The following is a 27828-nucleotide window of genomic DNA, read 5'->3' as shown; positions in this document are numbered from 1 at the left end:
GAGCTGCAGAAAAGGTTTGGTAGTTTCCTGTGGAAGTGCAAAGTGGTCCTGCAGTGTGTGGAGCTTGGCTGGAGAGAGGCTCCTGGCTGGCCTCAGGGAGTGTGGAGGATGCTGTGTCCCTCCAGAGGGGATTCTGGATGGACACAGGGTGTGGGGGGGATGCTGTCCCCCCCAGAGGGGCTCTTGGCCAGGCTTAGGGTGTGGGGCCATTGCTGTGGTGCTCCAGACGGGCTCCTGCACCCTTGGGTCTGAATTGCTGTGTGACAGAGCAGCCCCTCTGCTTCACCCCTGGCTGGGCAATCTGGAGGGGTCTCAAGGCCCAACAGCCTCAGGCCAGTTATCCCCTCACCTGTGGAGCAGTGGCCAGGTCAGCTCTGCAAACCAGCATTTGGAAGCCACAAAAAATATAATTCTGCTGCTGTTTTCTTCCTTTTATTTTTTTTCCTGAAGGCCAGGTGGAAGGTGCTATAGCAACAGTGGGGACAGGAGGAGCGGAGGAGTTGCTCAGAGCAGGTGTGCCAGTATAGGCTGGGGCTGTGAATCCTGGTTCTGAGACACTGTTGGAGGGATTTGAGGCACATCTGTTACAAATTTGCGGTGAAAAGGCTTTGGTTGTTTATAACCTGCCTGTCCTGTGAGCAGTCAGAGTCTCAGGTGTGTCTCAGTCTGTGAGAGCTGTTCCTGCCCTGTTGGGGTGAGCCCAGGCTGTTTCTGACCACCCTGTCCTGTCCCTGGACCTAGTAGATGTGTGCCTGTGGCTCTCCATGGTCACCCACTGGGCTTTGGGGCTGGCCCAGGTTCTCCCCCAACACCTGCCTGGTGTCCTGGCTTGGGCACAGCAGTGCCAGCAGAACCTCGGGACACTGCCCAGTGTTCGAGGAGGGGACCCCAGCAGCGCTCTGAGCCCCAGGCACCAGGGAGGATTTGCCTGAGTAGAGGAGTTCCACAGGGAGCTCCTGAGGCCCTGGGAGCTGGGCATGGGTGCAGGGTGCCCACAGACAGGCAGGGCAGCAGCAGTACCAGGGAACCCCTTCTGGCACCTCAGCAGCATCCCAGGACTCAGAGTCACTGTGCCAGGACTGTGCCAAGCACCCCGAGAGGAGAACCTCCCCCAGCTCCTGGGACAGGCTGGGCATGAGGGCTCACATGAATTCCCTGTGATTTATGGAGCTGTGTGCATGCTGAGACAGCTGCATCCCCCTGCATCCCACAGCCCGTCCTTCCACCTGCACCTCAGCCCCACCTGCCTTGCCCAGTGCTGCAGGAGAGTCCCTGTGGCTGTTCCCAGGCTGCTGGGTGCCCACCAGTGGCTGCCATCAGCCTGCCCTGGCTGCCAGGGCTGCATTCCCCAGGCTCTGCAGGGTGTGAGCCCAGGAGCTGGGGCTGCCTATGGCTCTGGGGCTCTGATCTCATGCAGGCAGGCAGCAGTGGGAGCAGGTGACCCCAGGGCAGGCAGCCTGCCCTCTTGTGCTCTGGAACAAGGAAAGCCATGGCCCAGAAGGGGCTGGTTGAGGTTCAGGGGTAGCTGTGTCACCTGTGGGCCTGCTGGGGGGTTTGTGACATCTGCAGTGACACCTTCCCACAGGAGCTGCCCTGGCTCCAGCCAGGGTGGCTGTTTCCTGATCCCCAAACTGGAGCAGAGGGGCAGGCTGGAGCCACCTGAGCACCCCAGACCTCAGGAATGTGGGCTGCCCATCTAGGGATGGGGACACCAATGTTCAACCAGTATTCCCAAAGCATGGAAGGGTCTGCAGAGGCTGATGGTGTCTCCACATGTATTTTAGGACAGGAAGAAATGGCTTCAAATTGTGCCAGGGAAGGTGTAGGTTGGATATTATGAAAAATTTCTTCATGGAAAGGGTGGTCGGGCAGTGAAGTAGTCTGCCCAGGGCAGTGGTGGGGTCACCATTCCTGGATGTGGATGTGGCACGTGGGGAGATGGGTTAATGGTGGGCTGGAGGAACAGTTGGACCTGATGACCTTAGGGGGCTTTTCCAACCCTAACTCAGATCTTTTCCAGCTGCAGAACCCTGGGCTTTCCTCAGCCTCCCACCTCTGGCCTCAGCTCTGCTCCACCCTGAGCTGCAGACTCTCCAGGGGCTCCACTGCTGGTGCACCCCACAGCTGCATTTTTCCCACTACCTGCCATATAAGAGACTGAAAGAAAGACTTCTGCCATCCTGGGCTGCCAGGACAGAGGCACTGAGGGAGCTGGGAAACTGCACAGCTGCATGCACCATTGCATGCACCACTGCATGCACCACTGCAGACCCGTCTGGGTGTGCTGCCGTGCCTCAGTTTCCCCCTCTGTGGTGAGGGGACAGCTGTTCCCAGCTGTTTGCAGGAGGCATTGCTGCCACACAGAAACCTGGAGCAGGGTCTGAGCTGAACAGAGGAGATCACAGACTGGTTTGGGTGGGAAAGAATATTGAAACCATCCATGGGCATGGGCAGGGGCATCTTCCACTACCCCAGGCTGCTCCAAGCCCCATCCAACCCAGCCTTGGACAGGGATCCAGGGGCAGCCACAGCTTCTCTGGGCAGGTTGTGTAAGAGTAAATGGGTGACTTTAGCACTCAGAGTCCTTGATAGAAGCCCCATGACCACACTGGGAAAGGCTCCTTTTTTCCTGTGTCCCCTCCCGGGTGGGACAGGACTGGTGTGGGAGCAGAGGGGAGCCCCAGCACTGCTCTGCTGCAGAGTCACTCCCTGTCCTGGGCTGGGCTCTGCCCACGTGGCACAGAGGGGCTGCCTGGCTCTGGCTGGTGCCTGGGGATTGTGCCTGCTGGAGGTGGGTGTGCTTCGGGTCAGGAAATGGCAAGAATGGGATCAAGCTGCTAAAAAATATCCTGTCAGAGAGAAAGGAGAGCCCACAGCTCCCTCAGAAGGGCCGCAGGTACCTGGAGCCTGTGTGCTGGCAGCCAGGGGCAGACATCCTTCCTGGCTGGGTTTTTCTTTGGAAACATCAGGATTTGGGGTTTCATCCCTCCATTTGGTGAGGATTTTGGAGGATTTTGGGCACCCTGTCCTGCCACCCCTGCACATGTCACCTTCCCTTTCCCCACTGGGGTTCTCCTGAGCTGCACCAGACTCATGGGGGAAACACCAGCAAAGAAACTCTTCTGTGCTTCTGGGGAGCAGTGAGGTGTCCCTGGGCAGGGGGAGCTGAGCAGAAACTTTCAAGGAGCTTTTCCCTGTGGCAGGTTGGTGCAGGAGCCCTAGGAGGAATTATCCCACGTTCTACCTCCATGTGCTGGGGAACCAGAGCAAAGCACATCCCCTTCTGCCAAGTGTGTGTGTCTGCATGAGGTGGGGCTGCAGACCCAGCCCAAAATCCAGCCAGTGCCATGGCAGGTTTCTGCCAGGGTTCTCCACCTCCAGAAAAAATCCCTAACAGGACTGAGACCCAAGGCTGTGTCTCTCCAGGCCTGCGCAGTGACCGGGAGGAGCCCTTGGTCCCTGGTTTTGGCCTTCACGTGCTGCCTTGTTTAAAAATTCAGCAGCTCTGGTTTCAGGCGCAGCAGGCAAATCCCTCCTGGAAACAATTGGACTGGACCAGTTGAACTCAGCCCCCGGGAAAGCAGCAGGACCTTGGCTGGGCTTTGGAGATCCCACCCTGCTGGGGACCCCAGGAGCAGGCAGGCTGGAGAAGCCCTGGAGGTCACAGGGCTGTGGGCAGGTCCCCAGCCAGCCCCAGCAGCACTGGTGGGGTTCCCTGGATGGAGCTGCATCCCCTGGCACAGGGATTTTCCTGCAGCCAGGGTCCTTCCCAAGAGCTGGCTTTGGGACTGCTGGATGCAGGGCACACCCTATGGAGCACAGAGTGGGATCCTGGCCCACAGGAAGCTCCAGGAGGGTTTAAGGATGGAGGCAAGGAAGCACAAATGCAGGATTCCAGAGAGGCCAGTCATGAGGGATCACAGCCAGGCTGCAAATCCTGGGGATTCCTGGCTTGTGTGAAAGGAAGGGGCTACAGCAGCTGCCTATTGATGCATTCCTGGGTAAACACGGGGGTGGAGAAGAAAGAGCTCAGCTAAAGGACACAAGAACTGGTGCAGTGTTTAAGGATGTTCAGGCTGGAAACCCACGGTTTGATTTTTCAGATCTTCTGGGGAATTCACCTGCCAAACTGAGCAAGTCAAAATCCATTTTTCTTAAAGTCAAAGTGCTTCCTCCCAATACTTCCCTGCAGGATGCCTCAGCAGCAATGTCAGGGTCTCCTTCCATTTAAGCTAATTTCATGATACTTACAAAATTCCATCAAAGCTGGAATTGGAAACAGAATGTGTCTGTCTGTCGGTCTGTCTGTCTGTGGGGAGAACAGGGCTCATCTTCTTCCTCCCATTCTCATCTAGTTTTACTGTCTCTCATATTTCTGCCATGGTCCCTGCTCTGCCCTGCACCCTGCTTCTCCGTGGCTGTGCCCCCTCCATCCCGGAACACAGGATGATTCCTGGCACGTCCCCTGCCTGCCCAGCCCTACCAGGAGCAGCAGGAAGAGCAGAGGAACTCCTGTGACCTGCAGGTTTTGCCTGTCTGGCATCTACTCCAACCTCCCTTTGTGTTTATCAGGTGTCTAGAACAGAGCCCTGTCGATGTCTCTTCCTCCCCAGAGCACTGGGAGGATTAATTAGTTGATGTTTGCATAGTGCTTTGAAAAGAAGAGCCAGGTGGGAGGGTGGTAGGAACAGAACTGGATTCCTTCATCCTGTCTCCTTCCTCCCCTCACTGATGGTGGCAGCCCCTGTGCTCTTCCTGTGCTAGCTCACCTGGGGGACAGGGCTGCTGCAGGTGCAGGCCAGGGGAGGGGACAGCCTGTAGGGAAATCACTCATGGGGAAGAGATCAAAAAGCAGAGAATCATTGAAAGCTTGGATTGAAAGGGACTTGAAGCTCATGCAGTTCTATCCCCTGCCATGGGCAGGGACACCTCCCACTTTCCCAAGTGGCTCCAAGCCCCATCCAGCCTGCCCTTGGACACTTTCAGGGATTCAGGGGCAGCCACAGCTGATCTGGGCACCCTGTGCCAGGGCCTGCTCACCCTCACAGGGAAGAAATTTTTCTCAGCATTTCATCTGACCCTGCCCTCTGGCAGTGGGAAGCCATTTCCCCCTATCCTGCCCCTCTTGTCCAATATCCCTCTCCAGCTCTTCTGGAACTCCTTTAGACCCTGGAAGGGGCTCAGAGGTCCCCCTGGATCCTTCTGCCCTCCAGACTGAACACCCCCAGCTCTACCAGCCTTTCTTCATGGGCGAGGTTCCATCCCTCTTATGCTTCACCCACAGGACCTTCTTTTTTCCATTCTGTGCAAAAGGAAAACAAACTCCAGTTGTTTCACCAGCTTTCTTTCAGTTGTCTGTGCCCGCTGCCCCCAAAGCAGCCGGTTCTGGGGAGATCCAGCAGCTCTCCCCATACTGGAGCAGAGCTTTCCTGTCTGAGCAGGGCAGGTCCAGCATGTTGGACATCAGGGCTGCAATTTCCAGCTGGAGAATTCCCACCAGCAATGGCCAGCCGTGGCTCCATCTTACTGTACATCAGTTGGGGCTGGGCCTGGGCTGGGCAGTATGGGTTGGAGCTGGTGATGTTAATTAAGAGGTAACGAGCCTGATGGAGATTTATTTTCAGGCTGTGTACTTGGAACTGATCATGCACAACTGGGAAATGGAAAATTGACCTCCAGCTCATTTTCCTGTCTTCTTCACAGCAACAGTTAATTATTGTGGTGGGCAACACTGCCCTGGACAGGCCTGGCAGGGAGCAGCTCTCCAGCCCAGCCCTGGAACCTGATCCTCACCTCCCTCCCTCCCTCCATGCCACACCCTGATCCAGGCAATCTTCCCCTTCCTTGTGTCTTCCCCACTCCCAGCCTGTGCAGCCTCGGGGACAGGGAGGCTGATCATGGATGTGGAGATGTTTAGGCCTGGAAGAGCAGGGCTGTGGTCAGCCTGGCAGGCAGGCTGGGCAGCTCTAGGCTTAGCTCTGGGCACTGGGTGTGCAGTGCTGCCTCTCTGGGATCTCCTTCCCCAGCTGGACCACGGGGACAGGCCCTGGCAGGGTTCAGCAGGCTGGAGCTCTCTCCTGTCTCTAGGCTGACCTGCCCCATCCTATGCCTGTTTCCCCTCTGTCAGTGAGGGTGATATTTTGAGTGGGGGTGATATTTTGAGCAGGGTGTTGTGTTTTGCATTTGCAAGAGTTCATCCCTCTGCCGCAGCACTCTCTCAAGAACCAGTGGCTCCAGTGGGTACAGGGTGCTCTGGTTTTCCACATCTGTGTCACATGAGCCAGTCCTTGTCGTGTTTTCATCCATCTGGCCTCACACATAGCCTTGCTCCCCATCTCCCTGCCTTGTGCAGCAGCCTGGAGCCACTGGCTGCCTGCATGGAGCAAACTGGGCTGTGCTGGGAACTGCCCTGGGCTGGAAGTCCCTGGGCTGAGACCCTTCTGCACCCCACACTGCTCTCTGCAAGGAGACAGGTGATGCCAGAGGGGTCCAGGCCCCGGGGAAAGCAGCAGCTGCCTGGAGAAGCAGGGAAGGGCTCTCCAGCCTGGCTGGCAGTGCCTCGGGGCTCCATCTGTGCCCAGCCTCAGCCAGCAGCAGACTGGGGGGAGAACAGGCAGCTGCACTGGGGGACAGCTTTAACCCTTGGCTTCCAGGTGAGCTGCAAACACAGCCCACAGCCCCACATAGCCCTCAGGTAGTGCCAGAGCCCAGCACAGCAGTCACTCATAATGCTTTTACAATCTGCTTTCTTGTCCGTGACTGCTCTCCCAGGAAAGGGAGGGGGAGGCATGATTAATTTTCATTAGCCTGGTAAATAATAAGCTTGTTTCCGCTAGTCTTGCCCTGTAATTAGGGCTCTGGTGCCAGGACCCTGAGAAGGAAGCTGGGATTTGCTGGTGAGTCATGGGAAGCTGGGCCAGTCTGGACACCCTGCCCGGGGCAGGAAAAGGGAAGAGGCTGGGGTCCCTAGGAGAGACAGAGCTTCCCTTGCTCCAGAGGGCAAAGGAGCAAGGGATGGGGTCCTCTGAGGGCGCAGGGAAAAGGCCACCTTAGGGGAGGGAAAAACCCACCCAGGGAGAGGGGAAAACCCACCCAGGGAGAGGGAAAAAACACACCTAGGAAAAGAGAAAAACGCACCCAGGGAGAGGGGAAACCCATCCAAAAGTGGGCTATTATTCAAGGGAAAATGGAAGCAAAGCTTTTGTCCCAAGAGCTGGATCTTGACGTGGATGTAGGATGAGCTCAAGAGGAGTTCAGTGATGTGGGGTTGAGGAGGGGAAGGGGCACCAGGGTGAATGTGGGGCTGGGTGACCCACAGCCAGCAGAGCCCAGGTGTGCAGAGCAGCAGGGAAACGCACCGTGAACAAACCTCTGCAGGTGAGGGCAGCTCTGTGTCTGTCAGAGGGGCTGGAGCTGGGAAACAGAGCCTGCCCCACAGGGAGCGGCTGCTGTGGGGACAAAGTATCCCAAGGGAATCAAGGTGGCATCCTCTTCCACAGCCAGAATTCCCCTGTGGAACTTGCTGCCCTGAGATACCAGAGTCACAGAGCTAAGGAAGCTTCAAAGGAGAAATTGAAAAGGCTGAAAGGGGAGTGGATGAGGAGGATGGCCCTGCCTGCAGGGGGGCCCCTGGAAAAAGCAAGCTGCCCTGAGATACCAGAGTCACAGAGCTAAGGAAGCTTCAAAGGAGAAATTGAAAAGGCTGAAAGGAGGATGATGAGGAGGATGGCCCTGCCTGCAGGGGCGCCTCTGGAAAAAGCAATGTCCAGGATGCCCCCAGCACAGGGCACCTCCAGGAGTGCCTCCATCTCAGCAGCAAGGGGCTTCCCAAGGACGAGCAGGACCTGTGCCATGCTCTGCACGTGAGCCCAGTCCCAAAGCCTCCACAGGAGGAAGCTCCTGCCAAAGAATGAGAGCACAGCCCCATCAGGGAGCAGTGTTTTCCCAACCCAGCAGATGCAGCGAAAACCCTCATTGAAAGAGCTGTTTGCTAAGGAAAAAACAACTGGCACGCTAATTAAAAGCGACTGATTAAAGGACTGAAAGGGAATTACTCATCGTAATCATTAAAGGCAGCACCTGCAGAGCTCTCCCTGCTCTCAGAACACGAGCATCCTCCGCATGCCGAGGGGACACGGCAGCTCCGCGGTGACGGAGCTGGGGCAGCCCCGATGGGCACGGCACGTCCCTCCTCTGGCTGCCACCAGCGCTACCCTGTGGCCACCAGCCCCGCGCCTCCCGCGGGCTCCCGTGGATTGGTGCCCGGCAGGCGGTGACATCGTTGTGGCAGCAGCGGAGCAGAGCCCAGCCCCAGAGCCCAGCCCCAGAGCCCAGCCCAGCCCAGCCCAGCCCTGCCCTGTCTCTGCCGCAGAGTTTCTCCTCCAGGGTCCCTTGTGCCCAAGATGCAGCTGGTGGCCACCTCAGCGCGGGGCTCAGAGCAGGGACCTGCTCCAGGCACGGCCGGGGCTTTGCAGCTCCCCGTGGGCTCTCCCAGGATTTACACCAGAAGCCGCTTTGTCCCTTCCCTGCCAGAGCCAGAGCAGGAACAAAGCTGAGGGCTTCTCAGCAGGCCTGCACGAGCATGGAGCCTTCTGACACCTGTGGTGGTGTGTCTGACCCAGTTTAGGGATTTTTTGCTGAATTTGCTGTGGCCATGTCAGGTTGTGCCCAGCCTCAATGAGAGATGCTGCCCTTTGTCCCTCAGCAGACAGGCAGGGACCGGGAGCAATGACAGATCCTTCAGGTGTTCCTGCCACAGGAGAGCAGGTCAGCTCCCAGCAAGGCCAGGACATGGGACAGCAGCCTGTCCCCCTCCCAACACCAGGCAGGAGTAGGATCCAGGGTTCCCTGGTGGGGACAGGCTCTGCCAGGCCACAGGCTGGGGACAGGCTAGGGACAGGCTGGGCAGCATAGGAGGTGGCTCTGAGCCAGCACCTCTGGCCTTCTCTTCTCCCTGCAGCCACATTGCAGCCCAGGCTGGCTGTCCCTTTGTGCCCTGGCTGTGCTGCTCAGCCCAGAGTTGCAGTACGAGCCAGCAGCGCCAGGGACAGTCCATGGCTGGGGGCAGGTGCAGCTGTAGCACTGGAAATAAACCTTCCTTTGGCTTTGGGTCAATGTGCCTCCATTCTTTTCCAGTCACTCAGACTGGATATTAGGGAAAATTTCTTCACAGCAAGGGTGTTGAGGCACTGGCACAGCTGCCAGGCACTGGTGAAGTCGCCATCCCTGGAAGTATTCAAAAAGCATGTGGATGTGGCACCTGGGGACATGGCTTAGTGGTGGACTTGGCAGTGCTGGGTTCAGGGTTCCACTTGGTGATCTCAGAGGGCTTTTCCGATTTTACTGACTCCCTGACTCTGTGACCATCCTCCCAGACACCGAGCTGCCACAAGCTGACTCTCTTTTCCAGTAAGGCACTGTGGGTGTCACACACAGGCCCTGCTCCTCTGCCTTCCCTGGCTGAGGCAGGGTCTCACTTTAGCTATGATTCTGTACAGATGTGTTCAGCTGTTGAGCACCGTGTCCTGCACATCCCTCGTGGGCTCACCCTGGGATGCAGTGCTCAGCACAAGTCTCTCCCATAGCAAGGGAACCTGCTTCCCCTGCAGATCACAGAGCTGCTGGCAGAGCAGCTGCCAGGCTGGGAAAGGCCCTGTGCATTCTTGCACCTTCTTCTGCCTCTGCTGGAGCAGATCTGAGAGCTTTGCAGGTGGGTATGACTCAAACTGCTGACCTTGCCTGCCATGACATCTGATGTCCCTTTGCGCCCTCATTCTTCCCTGAAGTTGTCGATTTTAGCATTTGCTGGTTTTAACACTCCAATTATGTGACACTCCCAGTCAGGTTTCAGGAGCACAACTAGGTCAGATCCTTGTCCATATGTGAGCAGAGTGTGTTATCAGGCTCCCTGGCATTGGTGGGAAGGCACTTGGGGAATTTCTTCTCTCCAAGTTCCTTGTCTGGACCAGTTTTATTCTCCACATCATTATGTCATTCAGGGGAAGGCTCCCAGTCCATCCTGCTTGTTCTCCCTCACTATTTCAGGCCCTGTTGGTCTGTCCCTCACCTCCCTGCCCTTGAGGAAAGTCTTCCAGCACAGGAAGCCTCTCCCAGGTCCCTGCAGTCCTGGCCAGCTCTGCCCCAGCAGAGCCCCAGGTATGCCCTGGGAGCTCTCGTCCATGGGGTGTGGCACCAGTGCAGAATCCCTCCTCACAATTCCAGGCTGCCCAGCTTTACAGACCCCCCCCCGATGGGCCCTGAGGAGGGGATGTGCCACCCCCCTGGGGTCCCTCCACAGGAGCATCTGTCCTCCCTGCTGGGGGCACAGGTCTCTCACTGCCTGGAGAGAGAGACTCAGCTCTGCTCCCTCCAGCTCCTTCCCCCATTCCTACACCAGGGATCTCAGGGCTGTTTGCTGCTGTTCTCATGCCAAGAACAGGTAACCCCCACCCTCAGTGCCCTCCCCTGCCCTCCAGGGCTGCTGGCCTGGCCACGCTCCCGTCTCACAGAATCCTTAACTTGGAAGGGACCTTCAAGATCACCAAGTCCAGCCATCAACCTAGTCCCACCACAGCCACCCCTAAACCACTTCCCTGTGTGCCACATCCCGGTGGCTCTTGAACACTTCCACACCACCTCCCTGGGCAGCTCATTCCTGTGCCTGACCACTCTTTCAGTGAAACTGTTTTGTCTAATACCTGATCTGAACCAGTTGAGTAGAGGTTATCTCAGTGTTTATTTAGTAAATTGGTGATGACAAATTTAATATAAGACCTTAGCTGAATGGAGGGTGATGTGTCTTTCAAATCAAACAGATTTCAGGCACTCAAAGTCACTCTCTTCAAAGTCTTTCTCCTTTAGGAGGTGCCTCCAAGGTCTGTCAGGTTCCCCTGTGTATAGAGTTAAAGGAGTGCTACTGTCAGGTCCCCACCATGTCCCCAAGGTTCCTCTCAGTTGACAGTGATGTGGGGTTTGACCTCTGCGAGTTGTCAGGGTGGATCTTTTGCCTCAGCTTCTTGCTAACTTCACCTTCCATCTTCGGCAGGATCAGTGTGTGTTGTCCTTGTGTTCAGGACACCCTCCTGTCGGAAGAGCGGGGACAGGAACAGCCCATGCCATGTGCTGTAACCTCATTTCCCTGCAGCCCTGCCCCAACAGGACCCTGCTGACAAGGCATCTGCGTGGGAGCCTTCTGGGCTTGGGGAGGGGAGCACCTTCCTCACAGCTCAGCAGGACTTCCCACCCTTCCCACCTTTGCTCAGTTGTTCCCTCTGGTGTTTTCACACACATATTTTTCCTTCCGTGCCTCCTCAGAAGGATCTTAATCCTGTCTACAAATCTGCCTTATGCTCAGCCATACCTGACCTGTGCTCTCCCCTGTCTCCAAGCAGCCTCTTGTCCTTCCCTGGAGGTGCTGCTCCCAGCTCAGCCCCAAACATCCTCCATGGTGATTCTTTCTGGGATGCCCAAAGGAGCTCAATGCATTTGTTTTACCCAGAGAAATGGCGCAGAGATTACAAGAGCACACACATATTTATTTTCATTAGTTCTCTTGCTGGATTTGTACACAATGGTGTTATGGCCTGTTTCAGAAGGGTTGGCAATGTCTGTACCTGATCTTACAGTCTGTAAATCCAAGTGTTGGAGGGGGTTCAGTCTGGGGATGATGGCAGGAGGGGTGACAGCAGGAGGGGACAATAGCAGGAGGGGTGACAGCAGGAGGAAGGGGCCCTTGTTCAGCAGCCCTTGCCATCGCTGGGCACCTGCCTGTGGGGCTGTGCTCTGCTCCTCACCCTTTCCTCTCTGCCCCTGTGCCAGGCCTGCTCATCCCCCATCCCTGCAGCATCCCTGCTTTCTCATGGGATCCCACAGGGACTCTCAGCCTTTTGACAGAGCTCTGGGTCCAGCGCTCTGTGTCAGGTCACTGTGCTTGTTCCCTGGAATGGAGGCTTCATCTCCTCTCAGCTTCACCAAGATCAGCCGTGGCTGGTTTGCTGAGGCTCCTCCAAATATGAAGGAGAAGTAGGAAGGAGCAGGAGGTGACAGCCCAGCCTGGGAGGGACCTCTCTTCTCCCAGAGACCATCCCAAGATGCTGCTGTTTGAGCTGTAACATTCCACAGGATTTTCCATAGAATTAGATCCCAGCACCACCTGCACCTGCCCAGCTCTGCTGGCCTGGCTCTGCTCTGGCTGGGACCACACCACTGTGGCCCTGTAGTGCCAGAAGGGGAAGGACCACCCTGCCCTCCTCATCTGCTCACTGGGCTGAAATCCCATCACCTTCCTCAGGAGGCCCCAGCAGAGCCACCTCTGAGGTGGGACCAGGAGCACCAGATCCATCCCTTCAAGGCCTTCTCCAGCCACACAGAACCACCCAGGCTGCAGCAGGGCAGGCTGTGCCCTCCTCCCCTAGACCAAGAGGACAATAACCACCAGCTGATTCTCCAGTGAGGCTTGGCTGCAGAGCATCTGAGACCCCGTTCACCAAAATTGTCTTGAAGGGGCATCAGTTCATCAGCAAGACAGCCCTGAGCAGAGAAGGGTCCTTGACTGCTTCCTCTGGCATTCTGTGCCCTCATTGCCTGGAAAATCACAGCCCCAGCTTGGGCCCTTCCACTGGTGTGCAGTCCCCTTCCCTGAGCTTACAGCCCCTCTCCTGTCCTTCCATGCAGCAGCTTCCATCCCACCCCTCACAGCCCAGCCGTGAGCACCCTGCTCCTGAGAATGGCAGGGAGAGGGGGACAGTGGAGGTGTGTGGATGGAGGGAGGAGGAAAGGGACAATGGAGGTGTCGGGATGGTCGGTAACATTAGGTGGTTGAGCTGCTGACACAATTGTTCATTTGCATTTCCTTGGGCGTTGATGCTGATATTAATTAAAAGCAATTATGGTGCCATTTTCTCTGTGAAGAACAGCATGCAAAGGGAGAAACAGTGTTCCACACCAAAATGCTTCTTCCTCCAGAGCTTCAATGGCCTTGTTTAGTTGGAGGAACCTGCTGGGTGAGGGCAGGCCTGGCACCCAGGCCCTGCTTCTGCCACCCATTGGATGTGCCAAGGGATGTGAGGACTGGGCTGGTCCTGGGGGCCTGAGGCACCCTGAGGGTGCTGGTGCCACACACAGACGTGAGAGGTGGTGCCAGCTCTGGCCAGGCACTTCCATCCCAACAGCCCCCGCTGCTGCTATGGGATGCTGGGTGCTGCTGGTGGTGCCTGTGCAGCCAGGAGGGTGCTGAGGGCATTCCTAGAAGGTGCTGGTGGCTTCCGTGGTGGCCATCAGTGGCTCCAGTGGTGCTCCCTCCATCCCAGCGCTGGTGGCACTGGAGCAGGGCACTGTCACACAGTGGGTGACACAGACAGGTGGGTGCTGATGCTGGGGGCAGCAGTGGCTGTGGATCCTGGCTGTGCTAGTGGCTCTGCTGTCTGGATCACAGGCTCAAACCCAACACAGCTCCCAGTGCTGGAATTCCCTTTCCCATGGAAGGTGTGAGAGGGCTGGGCAGTGCCAGTGAAGTGCGGTCTGTGGCACCTGGCCCTGCCACAGCTCGTCCTGGCACAGGCACACAGTGCAGTGGCTGCCATTCCTGAGCCCAGGAATGTCTGGCTTTGGGGTGGGGGGTGTCCCTCGGGCCACAGCAGAGGCTCCCAGGCTGGTGAAGCCGCATGTGCCTCACCTCTGTCTCAGCCTTGGGCTCTGACCTCACAGCCCAGCAGCAGCAAGAAACTCAGGAGAGAGAGGGGTGTTTGGTGCAGGAGGCAGGGGAGCTGTGGGGACAGCTGTGAATGCCTTGTCTGGCTGTCCCAGGACACATCCCTCTGCTTTAGTGATTCCCTCTGCAGTGCTGGGCCATGGAACTACTGGGAAGGTGACGAGGGTTTGTACCCAATCTAGGAGGCCAGTCTGCTGATCTGCCCAGGCTTTCTGTTCTTCTGTCTGTTGGCATATCCCCCTTGAGGGCCTTGGAGTGCACGCACTCCTCTTGTTCTCTGCCTGCACTGTGCCTCTCCATCTCTCCAGGCTTTGCTTCCTTGGCGTGGGTTCTAGGAGGGCTGCTGGGCATGCCTGAGGACAGCACGGTGCCTCTGCCACAGCCGGGCACCTGGGATGTGTGTGCCCCCAGGCAGGAAAAAGAGCCCCTCTGGCTGGGTGGTGGCAGGGGGCACAGCTGCAGTGCCCATCTCTGCATTCTGGGGACAAAGAGCTGCTGCCTCATCTCTGGGTTTGGTCATCTACATCACTGGGGGTGAGTCAAGCCCAGCACCTGGATCTGGCTTTCCTAGAAAAATTGCCAAGGTTTGTGTCCTTGTCCCAGCCTTCCATCTGAGCCAAGAAACTGGTTTACCTATTTTCACCCCTCTTTGAGCTCTCACAGACCTTCTCAAACCCAGATGGCCTCCTCCATTCAAGTAGGGATGAAAAAGCTGTCCTAGGAAGGCTAAGTCCTCTTCTGGTTCCCATGCCATTTCCAACCCCTCCTTCCCTGCAGCAGGAGGTGCCCAGTTTGCCCCAGCAGCTCCCAGTGCAGCACAGACAGGCTGTGTGTGCACACCAACCAGCCTGGGGTGTTCACCAACGCAAACCCCAACACCACTTAGTAGATAACTCAGGCTGTGTTCTCTGTGGGGTCAGTAGGGCTTTGGGGACACTAAGAAACATGGGGGGTTTTCCCCCAGATTTATTTAGCTGGCTTTTCACAGAGGGAGCATTTTTCCCATGGTTTGCAGCATGGTTGGGTGGCAGGGAGGAGGAACCAGCAGGCTTCAGCTGCAGCACAGTAGCACCTAGTGACCAGATGGGAGAGGCTGAGCAGGAGCTGCTGTGAGCAGCTGGAGGTGACAGTCAGAGCATGTTCTGCTGTGCTGGGACACAGCAAGGGGAGCACCAGAGGTGCCAGCTGCCACCCCAGGCAGGGGGATTGTCCCCAGGATTGTCCTTCCTGTCTCCCTGGGCTCGGCTCAAAGGGGACAGCCCAAAGGCTGAGGCACAGAGGGTGACAGGCTCCCCCTGCCCAGCTCAGTGGCTCCTGGCATGGCCACGGACTGCAGCGTGGTGAGTCCCTGATAAACAAACAAGGGAAGGGAAGACAAAGAGCACTTTGCCACCAAGGGGCTCTGCCCAGACCTGAGCCCCCAGCAAGGAGCATTTTGGATGTTCTCCTCCCCGCCTGGCTGAACTCCAGCTCATCCTCTCAGTCCATGTGACACCCAGAGTGATACAGGACCCACACCCACATCTTCCCTGTCCTGAGGGCACTGCCTCTGCCTCACTCTCTGCCATTTGCCCTTTGCTGGGCATAGCCTGGGTATCAGCAGAGCAGTAAAGGGTTTGCAGCATTGGGTAGTGGCCTGGGATGTTTGTCAGGAAGGCAAACTCTGATCACAGGGATCACAGACCCCTCTCTGATCCCTGTGAGGACACGTCCCCTTTTCTCTCTGCCCTGCAGGTCTTCATGAGGGACAGCCCTGGAGCCCAGAGGGACACACGGTGCTCAGGATGCTGAATCTGGCCTAGTGCCCAGCCCAGCAAGCTGAGAGGTACGGGATGGCCCGGGGTGGCTTTGGCATGGCCCCACGGTGGCTTTGGGGATCCCCCGGGGTGGCTTTGGGGATCCCCTGGGGTGGCTTTGGGGATCCCCCAGAGTGGCTTTGGGGATCCCCCAGGGTGGCTTTGGGGATCCCCCAGAGTGGCTTTGGGACTCCCAAGGGGGCCAGGGGAACAGCCCCAGCTCTGTGCTTGTGGCCAAGGGGCAGTGGAGCTCCTGCAGGCTGGGGAAGGGAAGCTGGGAGGGTGATTCAATGACAACCCTCCCTCTGTCTCCTGGCAAATCCTGCAACACACCCCTTGCAAAATAAAGTTATGAAATCTCCTGCCCATTGCTATAGTAACGTCACGCCTCCGCCTGACCCACTTTGAGACAAAGGAAGTGTTCCGAGCTCGGAGCTGCACACGGGCCCAGCCCAGGCTCCGCAGCGCGGGCACAGGGAGCTGCTGCCTTCTCCCACCTGCTCCTCTCTGCCCCGGGACCCTCACAGGCTTCAGCTGCAGCACAGTAGCACCTAGTGACCAGATGGGAGAGGCTGAGCAGGAGCTGCTGTGAGCAGCTGGAGGTGACAGTCAGAGCATGTTCTGCTGTGCTGGGACACAGCAAGGGGAGCACCAGAGGTGCCAGCTGCCACCCCAGGCAGGGGGATTGTCCCCAGGATTGTCCTTCCTGTCTCCCTGGGCTCGGCTCAAAGGGGACAGCCCAAAGGCTGAGGCACAGAGGGTGACAGGCTCCCCCTGCCCAGCTCAGTGTCTCCTGGCATGGCCACGGACTGCAGCGTGGTGAGTCCCTGATAAACAAACAAGGGAAGGGAAGACAAAGAGCACTTTGCCACCAAGGGGCTCTGCCCAGACCTGAGCCCCCAGCAAGGAGCATTTTGGATGTTCTCCTCCCCGCCTGGCTGAACTCCAGCTCATCCTCTCAGTCCATGTGACACCCAGAGTGATACAGGACCCACACCCACATCTTCCCTGTCCTGAGGGCACTGCCTCTGCCTCACTCTCTGCCATTTGCCCTTTGCTGGGCATAGCCTGGGTATCAGCAGAGCAGTAAAGGGTTTGCAGCATTGGGTAGTGGCCTGGGATGTTTGTCAGGAAGGCAAACTCTGATCACAGGGATCACAGACCCCTCTCTGATCCCTGTGAGGACACGTCCCCTTTTCTCTCTGCCCTGCAGGTCTTCATGAGGGACAGCCCTGGAGCCCAGAGGGACACACGGTGCTCAGGATGCTGAATCTGGCCTAGTGCCCAGCCCAGCAAGCTGAGAGGTACGGGATGGCCCGGGGTGGCTTTGGCATGGCCCCACGGTGGCTTTGGGGATCCCCCGGGGTGGCTTTGGGGATGGCCCCATTGTGGCTTTGGCATGGCCCCGGGGTGGCTTCGGGGATCCCCCGGGGTGGCTTTGGGACTCCCAAGGGGACCGGGGGAACAGCCCCAGCTCTGTGCTTGTGGCCAAGGGGCAGTGGAGCTCCTGCAGGCTGGGGAAGGGAAGCTGGGAGGGTGATTCAATGACAACCCTCCCTCTGTCTCCTGGCAAATCCTGCAACACACCCCTTGCAAAATAAAGTTATGAAATCTCCTGCCCATTGCTATAGTAACGTCACGCCTCCGCCTGACCCACTTTGAGACAAAGGAAGTGTTCCGAGCTCGGAGCTGCACACAGGCCCAGCCCGGGCTCCGCAGGGCGGGCACAGGGAGCTGCTGCCTTCTCCCACCTGCTCCTCTCTGCCCCGGGACCCTCAGGCTACAGGAGCTGCTTTGTTTGAGGCACTGAGCACATCGATGCCAAGAGCATCTCCACCCTGCATCCGAATGCAGACAGGGCCCTGCCTGACTTCACGTGGACATTTAGGGAGCAGGAACCTCTGCCCTGAAGCACAGAAAGGTCCTTGCTCAGCTGGTGGTGAAGCAGTGACAGCCACGGCCTTTCGGAGCATCCTGTAACTACTCTGCCACAAACACTAAGGGCAAGGAGACAGAGCCATGGAATGAGCTGAGCTGGAAGGGACCCACAAGGATCATCGATCCAACTCCGGCCCTGCACAGCACCCCAACAGTCCCACCCTGTGCCTGGGAGCAGTGTCCAAACACTCCTTGGGGAGCAGCCCCAAGGCAGTGCCCGTTCTCTGGGGAGCCTGGGCAGTGCCCAGCACCCTCTGGATGAGGAACCTTTCCCTGATCTCCAGCCTGAGCCTGCCCTGGCCCAGCTCCAGCCATTCCCTGTCCTGTCACTGGTCACACAGAGCACAGCTCAGCACCTTCTCCCAGTGAAGATTCCAATGAAGTTTGACCTCAGTCTCCTCCTCTCCAGGCTGAGGTTCCCTTCCTCAGCGTGGTCTTTGTGCCCTGGGAGGGGCACTGGGGCCGTGGCCCTGGGGCTGCTGATGGCTCTGGCAGCACAGAGAGGCAGGAGGACTCAGATGGGGTTTGGGCAGGCTGCCAGCACAGGAGGCCAAGCAGAGTCTCTGCCTTGTCTGGGTCCCAGGTTCTCAGTGCAAGGGTGGACACCTCCATCCCTGGGAGCCAGGACAGAGGCAGCTCAAGGGCAGCCACGGTCAGGGCTTTGCATCCCATGCTTGCTCCATGGGGGCTGTGCAGACACTCCCTCACCCCCCCCAAACCCTTGAACACCACCGGGCAGAACAGGTCAGCTTTGGGCCAGAATGTTCTCATTAGCTGCTCTTCCAGCCAAGCTGGAACATGCCCCATGTGGTCACCAGCCTGTGCCCCGAGTGCTCTGCAAGGCAGCAGAGGCTGCAGGTGGGTTTCAAAAACAACGATCCAGCTCCCTGCCCTGGTCCTTCCACTCCAGGCACCTCATCAGCTGTCCTGCTCCCTTCCTGAAAATTCCCTTTCTTATCCGTCTCATTTGTCTCATTTGACCTACTTAATGCTTTGCATTTCCTGATTCAGAGCAAATCCCGTCTCATGGACAACTTTGAGAAACTTCTATTTAGGGACAGACAAATAGGTTGCAGAATTTCTGGGGTTTTGCTCCCTGGAGAATTGATTATATTACCAGTGACATCTGCATAGAAATAAGTTCTCTGTCTCTCTCAGGAGTTCATCTGCTCCTCCAGCTAAGGCAACACATGAAGTCAAAAACTTTTGGCATATCACAGCCTTTGACTTTCACAGCATTTTGTTTTGCTGGTAGGTTTAAAAAAATAAATTAAAAATCCACCAGACAAACAAAAACCCTAAAAACAACCAAAAAATGGGTAGTATTTAGAGTTCTCATCACAGCCTTTGACTTTCACAGCATTTTGTTTTGCTGGTAGATTAAAAAAAAAAATTAAAAATCCACCAACCAAACAAACAAAAAACCCTAAAAACAACAACAAAAAATGGGTAGTATTTAGAGTTCTTAAGATAAATTACTCTTTGTCATTTTGGGATGGTGCCAGTCAGATCCCATCCTTCTCATCACCCCAGTGGGCACCAGTGGGCAGGGACAGCCTTGGCCTGAAGAACAAGCAGGACTCCAGTGGTGTTCAGCTGTTATGGGGCCTCAGGAGCTGTGTATAGATGCCACATTCAAAGGGCACCAGCCGTATATTCCCACGTGAGGAGGGATGTGGGGAAGTTCTTCCCCAGGGACACAGCTGAGGGATCAGACTGGCACTGGCTGTGTTTCACTGCCTGGCAGGGGGCGAGGATGGGCTGGGTGAGCCCCTGGACACCCTCAGGCAATGGGCAGACCTGCCCTCTAGAGGACTCCCTGTCTCCTAAACAGGGAGCCCAAAAAGGTGACACCCTTGGCTTGCTGGGAGCCACTGTCCCCTCCATTGCTGTGCTTGGCTCTCCTGGTGGCACTGTCACGGTGGGTGACATTAACTCCTCCTTCATCCCAGGACAGGCAGGGCTTCCTGCTGCTCGTGCCTGGGGACGGGCTCTGCCCCAGGACAGCGATGTGGGAGCAGTCCCTGTGGGAGCAGCGTGGCGGGAGGAGGCTCTGTTGTGTAAAGAATTGTTCCGAGCAGCAGCCAGCTATTTTTATCGGCCACGATCAGATTGTGAACTCTGAATCATCATTAATGCAGGGCTCTGGCAGGCAGCGGCCCCCAGCAGCACATCCAGAGCTCCTGCTAATTCAGGGAACACTGGGCTCCGCGTGGGCAGGCCCACGTCACCTGCACCACAGCTCACAGATCCTTTCAGCTTCCTGCAGCAGGAGAGGGGAGGCATTTTCCCCCTGCAGGTGGCAAATCATCTCTCCGGATTGCAGCCCGTTGTTATTGTGCTGCTGGCTCCAGGTACAAAGGCCACCTCTGTGTTTGCAGCCAGCCCGGATGGCTGGGCTGGGGTTTGCCTGGGGGATGTGGAGCCCTGGAAGAGCTGATGGGCAGAGGGCAGGACCTGCTGACCCCAAAGGGTGCTCTCAGCCCAATCAGCCCAGGGGTGCTTCCTCCTGGAGGATGTGTGCTCTGGGCAGTCCCGTTTCACAGGCTGCTGCTTCTCCTGATGTGCTGCCAGCCTCTCCTGAGCATCACCAAAGTGAGTTCTGGCCAGCCCTGCCTCAGTAGTACATGGAATCAGGGAACCAGAGAATTCTGGAATGGTTTGGGTAGGAAGGGACCTTGAAGACGTCTCATTCCACCCCCTTCTGTGGGCAGGGACACCTTCCACCGTCCCAGGGTGCTCCAAGCCCTGTCCAACCTGGCCTTGGACATTCCAGGGATCCAGGGACAGCCACAGCTTCTCTGGACACCCTGTGCCAGGGCCTCAGCACCACTTGGAGAGCTCTTCAAGTGGCCTTTTCTGTGCCAAGGCATTGCTCAGCTATGGCAGCCGTGGCTGCATCAGAGCAGGGTGGCCAGGGAGGAGACAGGGAGGCCTTGCATGGCACATGTGTGCCAAGGGCAGGGGCAAAGGCAGCAGAGAGGCAGCACAGAGCTGCCCTGGAGGGTGAAGTGAGCCCCCAGCCTGGCACTCCCTGGCTCTGCAAGAGCCCTGTAACAGCCAGGGCACCCCAGTCACAGGTGCACCCCCCACAGCCTGTGCACATGGCAGCCACCACGTGTTGCACACACCCCACAGCCACGTGGAGCTGGATGTGTCCCCATGGAACCAGTGATCTTGGAAAAGGCCTCCCTGGAGTCTGACCATTGACCCAGCACTGCCACCTTCATCACTAAACCATGTCCCCAAGTGTCACATCCACATGCCTGTGGAACACTTCTGGCTACAGTCCCAATGTGCACATACAAGGAGCAGAATTCTGGGTGAGTGTGGCGTGCTCTCAGAGCTCCCTGGGATCTGGCAGGCTTGGTGAGAAGGACTGAGCCCTGCCAAAGGCCTCTGCCATGGTTTGGGCTGGCAAATGCCAGCCAGCTGCAAAGAGAGATCCTGGAACAGATGGGAGCAGAGAGCAGTGGGGTGAGGCTGTGAGGCTCCTCCTGCTGTCCCCTCCTTGCTGAGAGAGAGCAGAGAGTCTGCCCTGTTCTCTGCCTTCTCTGTGCCCCCAGGGTAAGCTGGTCTAAGGTGGATTTGCAGTACTGAAGAACATAGAAATAGGGCAGCATCTACTGAAAGCCATGTCCACCCCAGAAGCTGAAGAGGAGGGACCATGGTGGGCAGTGGTATTGGTTTGCCCAGTTCCCCCATGGTGCAGAGCCCCAGCACAGAGCTGATCACAGCCATGGTCCCTCACTGGCTGGAGACCCAACCCTGGAAGGGTCCAAGGCCAGGTTGGTTGGGGCTTAGAGCAACCTTCCAGGACTAGTGCAAAGCGTCCCTCCCCATGGCAGGGGGTGGGACTGGGTGGGCTTTAAGGTCCCGCCACTCCAAACCACTCAGGAATTCTGTTCTGTGGTTCCAAGCCCTGCCTGGTGTCTGGAGCTGCCAGAGGTGCTGCTGGAGGTGGGTTGGGTGCAGCCCACCCAAACCTGCAGGCTGTGAACCAGGCCCAAGAAGATGCCTCTGGTGCACACAAAAGTGCCATTAATCAGCTCAGGTCGGGTCAGTTCATCCCCTCTGAGCACCAGCAAAGCCACTGGGAAGAGCAAGGGCAGTCCTGAGAAAACAGACTGAGGGGAGCAGAGGTAATGGGGTGAAACCAGTCCCTTCCAGGGGCTCTGGGGTCCTGTCCCTGCCCTGGCAGCCCCTGCTGTGATCCTCTGCTGGACAGATCTCCTGCAGTGACCCTGGTACCCTGTCTGTGCTGCAGGGCTGACCACCCCTGCTGGGGTGCCTGCCTCAGGGCAGGGTGACACAGCAGGGACACTGGGCACCTGTCCCAGGAGACAGCCCTTGCCAGTCTGTGAAGCTGCAGGATCATGGATTTGGGAGATTAAGTTTCAAGCTTTTTCCATTCTTCCAAATCTAAGAGATGGTGGGGAAGATCTTGCTGGACTCTTCCCTGTCCCCATTTCTCAACAAAGTGCCAAGGATTTCAGAGAGTAATTGAAATGCAGGAAACCAGTTTAATCCATCTTAGAGGGAAACCAGCTGACCAGAGGAGACAGCAAAGACACCATGGTGGGCACTAGCATGTGCCCAGCAGCAGGGATGCACCTCACACCTCCCTTGCTGCCCAGGGAAGGGACTCTTGGGGCAGGCAGGACAGGCAGCAGATTCAGCACCTGGGGCAGCTCCACAGGACAAGGGAGCAGTGAACTCTGCCATAGAGAAGTGAGGGCCCACCCTTGGCAGGGGGAAACCAGTCTGGGAGAGAGGGAGCTCCCTGCCCTCCTCTGCTCCCACCTTCCCACCCTTTCTGCTCCTGTCCCTCCAAAACCTTCTCTCCTTTCCCACTCATCTCCCAGCCCCTCAGGGTTTTCTCCCTGCCCCTCTGCCTCTCCAGCACCTGGAGCCAGCCTGGCCCTGGCCATTCTCCTCCTCCTGTGCACACTAGACCTTCACTGCATGGCATTGCAGGACATTTCTTCATTTCATTTCATTTCATTTCCCTACTTTTTTGAGTTTATTGGAGCCCAGTGAGCACAAGGCAATCATGGGCTGCCTTAGGAGGAGATTCCTGCTTCAAATATCACCTGCTCTCAGAAGGCAAAGATGTATTTACTATCAATACCCAGAGACATCCCTTTGTAATCAAATCAGGGTGTGGAGTCTCCTCAGGGAGCCTGGTTCCTCTGACGGTTCCTGTGAGCCTGGATCCACAGCGTCCCTTGGAGCCAGGAGGGCCCTGAGCACAAGGGAAGGATTTTACTGGGATTCCAGAACCGGGGGAAGGAGGGGAGGGAGAGTGGCCATGGCAGGCAGAGCTGAGCCTGGGTGGTGTTCTGGGAGGATCTGAGCTTCTGCCTCCTGCAGGGCTTCCTCTCCAAGGTGTGCAGGTGGAGCTTGGCCATCCAAAGCCTTGTGGGATTCAGATCAATAGCTCAGCCTGACCCCTGTCCTACACCCATCCTTCCCTTCTGCCTGGAGGGTTTCCTCTGGGAACATCACCTGGGCTCTCTGACTGCTGTGTGAGCACTGTGGGTGCCAGCTGGCCTCCCTGAGCCTCCCTGCTGGCACCCCCAGCCAGCGCCACCCCAGATCCACCAGCCCAGGGGGTCCCATGGGCAGGAGACTCCAGGGGGCTGATGCTGCTGGAGAGCACAGCAGGAATTAGGATTGCACCCACAGGGAAATTAGGATTGCACATACCACAGGGGAATTAGGATTGCACCCACAGGGGAATTAGGATTACACGTATCACAGGGGAATTAGGATTGCACCTACAGGGGAATTAGGATTGCACCCACAGGGGAATTAGGATCACATCCACAGGGACCAGAAGCAGCTGGGCCTCAGTCAAGGCTAAGGCTGCATTTGGTGTTTGGGCAGAAAGTTCAGGTTTGGTGTCAGCACCTCCCAGCTCAGGCCATGTCCCCATCCCCAAAATGCCTGAGCACTGTCTGTGTGGGGGAGGGGGCAATCTTCTCTTCCAGAGCAGCACAGCCCAACAGGGGCAGGACCCAGCTTGGAGGTGGCAGCTGCTGGAGCAGCTCAGCAGGAGGAAAGAAGTAACCACTCTCTGGAGCCCTGCAGCCTCTGCAGGGGCTGGGGTCAGGAGCAATCAAGCCTGATGGGCCCCAGGATGCCCAGGGAACAGTGCTGGGAAGTTGCCATGATGCAGGGAGCAGTGGGCAGTGCCCCAGGGCAGGTGGGCTGAGGTCAGCGTGGGCAGGACCCTCGGAGCAGGGCTCAGGGTGGGGCTCTGGGGTCTCCATTGGAGCAGGATGGGAAGCCCAGGCTGTGCTCACTGCAGCTTTAGAAAGCCCAGCTTGGCTCTGCCAACTCACTGGGAGTGACAGAGTTAAATGGAGACTGCAAAGCCCATCAAGCCATGGAATAAATTCCACTTCTTTTTTCTTTCTGTGCTTCCAAACAATTATTTAAAGCTCTGGCTGCTTTTCATTATTAATACGTTTTTCCCTGAGTGAGGAAGACAAGGCTGTTGATTCCTGCCACCCTGCAGTGGCACTGACCCCACTCCCACACCACTTTGCTGCCACGCTGACATGGGGGACAAGTTCCTCGAGGAGACTGGAGACCAATTCATGGCTGAATGGGAGAAGCCAGGAGCACAGACTGTCACCTGTGCTCCTCACAGGGACATACCATCTGCAAAAGTTAAAAGTCACTCTCTTTTTTGAGCAACACTCAACCTAAACCAAAAAGGAACTAAGAAACTAAACTAAAAGGTAATAGGAAATAAGAGTTCATCTATACACTCCATGATTTTAAGTAGGTTTTGAGTATGGAAAATCAACTTATTGACTGACAGCTCAACTCATATAAATGTTCACTGATTTTTCTTTTAAGCAAAGTCAAAAGGTTTGTCATTTTTTCCTGTATAACACAGTAAAGATGAGGATCCCTCTGAACCAAGCAGGATGGGGCAAGACCACTGGGAAGGTGTTCAGTGAGGATCCCTCAGGCGATCCCTCTGTCCCAGCTGCCTTTCCACCACCCAACAGGGATCCCGTACCTGCTGAAAGGAAGGGACCAACCCCAGCCCCTCACTGTGGCAGAGGGGACAGAGGGACTGGCTAGGAGGGTGGCACAGGTGACACAGCTCCCCAGGAGTGGTGCAGCCCAGCAGAAATCATTGTCTGAGCAGTCAACAGCTTCTCTGGTCAGGCTCTCAGTGCTCAGAAACACCTCAGCTCTTATGGAGCTACTGACACGTTGTGCTCCAGGGCAGAACCTGCCAGGAAGGCAGCACTGGCTGGAGAGGTGTTTGCCATTATCGTGTCACATTAGCACAGCTGTGGGAGCTGTGCCAGCCCTGGGATCCACCACCTCAGGAGCACCAGGCACCCTGCAAAGCTGGGGTGCTCAGCTCCAGACTGCCTGGGCTTTGACAGCAGGCTTCCCCCCAGCTCCCCAAGCTGATGGGACAGAGCAGGGACCTGCTGGCAGTGCCTCTGTCACACTGTTAAATCCCAATGCAGCACCAGGGCAGCAGCAGCAGTGGTGTTGAGCAGCCTGTGGCTGGGCACTGAGGCACACGAGCACTGCAGCTGCAGTGGGAACGTAAATCCTGCCCCTCCTCTGCTGGGCCCTGCTCCCTCCAGCCCCTGGTCTCACAGCCCTTCTCCTCCCCTCCTACCTCTGCCATCCTGCTTCTCTCCTTTGTCCCTTAGCCGTGGTGGCATTTGCTTTCAGAGGGGGACAGGGATGTGCCCCCACTGAGGCGTGGGCTGCCAGAGGGTTCCAAGTGGGCTCTCAGCATCTGGTCTCTTTCTCCAGCTGCAGGGAGGTCTGCGAGGGCTCTGCCACACCGTCCCTGAGCCATGGTCTAGAAAGCACTGGGACCATGAAGGGCTTAGGAGACAACAGAAGCCGCCATCTCTCCGAAAACCTGGACTCCCCTCAAGACTCTCTTTATGCCCCCCAGGACAGGAACCCTTATCTCCTCAGCCCCACCGACTCCTTCACCATGGACCCCCGATTCCCGGCCCAGAACACCGTGCACAGCGACTGTCTCCTGCCGCTCAACAACCAGATCTCCAACAGCAGCACTTTCCCCCGCATCCATTACAACTCCCACTTCGAGGTCCCGGATGACAACCCTTTTCCGAGCCATGCCCAAGCCACAAAGATCAACCGCCTGCCTGCCAACCTCCTCGACCAGTTTGAGAAGCAGCTGCCCATCCACAGGGACGGCTTCAGCACGCTGCAGTTCCAGCGGAGCGACGCCAAGCACCGGAGCGAGAGCCCGGGCCGCATCCGGCACCTGGTGCACTCCGTGCAGAAGCTCTTCGCCAAGTCCCAGTCCCTGGAGGGCCCCACCAAGGGCAACGTGAACGGGAAGAAGGGAGCAGATGATGCCAAGCAAAACCGGAGGAGCAAGAGCAAGGACCGGGCGAAGACCTCCGAGCCCAAGCGCAGGACCAGGTCCAATATCTCGGGCTGGTGGAGCTCCGATGACAACCTGGACAGCGACACCTGCAGCTACCGCAACCCCATGGGGCTGATGACGCTGGGCCGGCAGCCCGACCACAGCCAGCCAAAGTACTTCATGCACGCCTACAACACCATCAGCGAGCACATGCTGAAATCCTCCAAGAGCAATAATGACCTCAAGGTCACCCCTTGCACCAATATCCCCATCAACAACGACTCCAACTACATCAAGCGGGGCTCCTGGTCCACGCTGACGCTCAGCCATGCCCGGGAGGTGTGCCAGAAGGCCTCCGCCACCATCGACAAAGCCTTGCTCAAATCCAAGTCCTGCCACCAGGACCTGGCCTACCACTACCTGCAGGTGGGTGCCGTGGGGGAATACGGGGTGCTCCGTGCAGGGAGAGCACAGGAGTTCAGGGACATCCTCTTGGGCACCCATGTGGCCTTATAAATATCTCCAGGTGGTTCAGCTGCCACCTCAGGTCACACTGCCAGGAGAGGGCTGGGGAGGACCCTGGGAACAGGTCCCTACTCCTCCTGTGGGGACACTGGTGCTGGTGGGGTCCATCTCCCACAGCTGCAGCACGGTCTCAGCACCCCCAGTCCCTGTGGAGGTGACACGCCACCCCACCTCCTCTGCTGGGTGTGACCCCATGTCCTGCAGGCCTCCCACGTGTCGCCACTGCCTGCCCAGGCCCTGCAGGTGCTGGGGGCACTCCTGGGCAGGTGGGGATGTAGCTGCCCCATGTGGCTGTTTCCCCTGAGTGCCCACATGGCCGGGAATGCTGAGGGGCCATGTCTCACTGGATGCAGCCCCCAGGCCCCCACGGAGCCCCCTGTGCCACGGGCTGAAGGTCAGCAGCGCTAACTAACGCTCCCCCCTTATCTCCACGCATCGCAAGGATGCGCCGGCGTGCCCGGTGAGCCCCGCTCTGCCCAGCTTCCCCGGAGCACTGGTAGGAGCTGCAGCCCCCGCGCTGCTCACCCGCGGGGCCGGGCTGGGGCAGCAGGGCAGTGCCAGCCCCGCTTGCATGGCCTGCATGGCTGATGCTGGTTTGGAGCCCTGGCACCGACAGCTCCAGGCCTGCGGCTGGCTCCAAAAGCGGCGCTGGAGCGGCGTGAACCTGGTTGTGCCCTAGAGAGAGGAATGAAGACAAATAAGCCAGGCCTGGATGGGGGAGGAGGGGACCAGTTTGTGCATGTAAATCTCTAGCATTCTTTTAATGCAGAGGTGCCAGGGGCTTCACTGGCTGTGCCCAGCCAGGTTAGAGGCTTTAAAAACTGATTAATTCTTGAAGCACACTCAGTTTCCAATACCTCCACTGGCCATGGCTGCAAATCAGATTTCCAAGGGACTGAACTGACTGCATCAGGAACACCAGCAGGGAAAATTATCTTGGCCTGGTTTCTTTTTCTTTCCCCCTTCTCCTTCCTGTTAAGCATTTTGAGGTTAAAGAGCTGCAGCCAAGTTCTCCAAAGGCTCTGTTCCCTCAGGCTGCAGCACCGAGCCCAGCAGGCAGCCCCGACAGGCCCTGGGCTCTGGAGTGCAAGGCTGTCCTGCTCCTTCCCCCCATGTAATGAGCCTCCGTTTCTCGACAGCCTGACGCAGGGCTGTGGGCACAGCTGGGTGGCACGGGCCTGGCCAGCAGCTGGGCAGCCCCACCGCTCGGCTGGGAGGACACGGCTGCCCCGCAGAGCTGGGACCAGCCCCTCAGCCCCGGGCCGACCGACGCAGGCAGCGCCCAGGTAGGGATCTTGTTTTGAGCAGGAGCTTTTGCCCAGTTCCCTCCTGCTCTGATCCTCCTGGGACCACCTGGGACTCAGCCTGTGCCACCGGACTTGGAGCGGGCAGGGAGCAGCCAACAGCCACGACTGGCATCCAGGAGGGGCACAGGGAACACCAGGTTGTGACCAACATCCCCAGTGCCT

At 57.5% G+C, this 27828-nt stretch overlaps 1 protein-coding gene across 7 annotated transcripts in view; it reads left to right on the top strand.

Annotated features, from left to right (window-relative positions):
• The window catches only part of DLGAP4 (DLG associated protein 4), a 120141-nt gene that overhangs the window by 34565 nt on the left and 57748 nt on the right, over positions 1-27828 (top strand). For 2 of the 7 annotated variants that reach the window (XM_039699605.1, XM_039699603.1), the window contains exons 1-3: positions 16709-16808; positions 25243-26260; positions 27499-27645. In XM_039699605.1, the coding sequence (XP_039555539.1) occupies positions 25310-26260; positions 27499-27645 (1098 nt within the window). In that variant the 5' untranslated portion in view covers positions 16709-16808; positions 25243-25309. Of the gene's footprint in view, positions 1-15442; positions 15534-16708; positions 16809-25242; positions 26261-26801; positions 26856-27498; positions 27646-27828 lie in introns of those variants that run through there. The other 5 variants (XM_039699609.1, XM_039699608.1, XM_039699604.1 and 2 more) reach the window with 4 other exon arrangements.

This window comes from Passer montanus, unplaced genomic scaffold, assembly GCF_014805655.1.
Source record: "Passer montanus isolate IOZ18808 unplaced genomic scaffold, ASM1480565v1 scaffold136, whole genome shotgun sequence".
NCBI classification, from domain to species: domain Eukaryota; kingdom Metazoa; phylum Chordata; class Aves; order Passeriformes; family Passeridae; genus Passer; species Passer montanus.
This window is presented reverse-complemented; position numbering and strand designations above follow the sequence as displayed.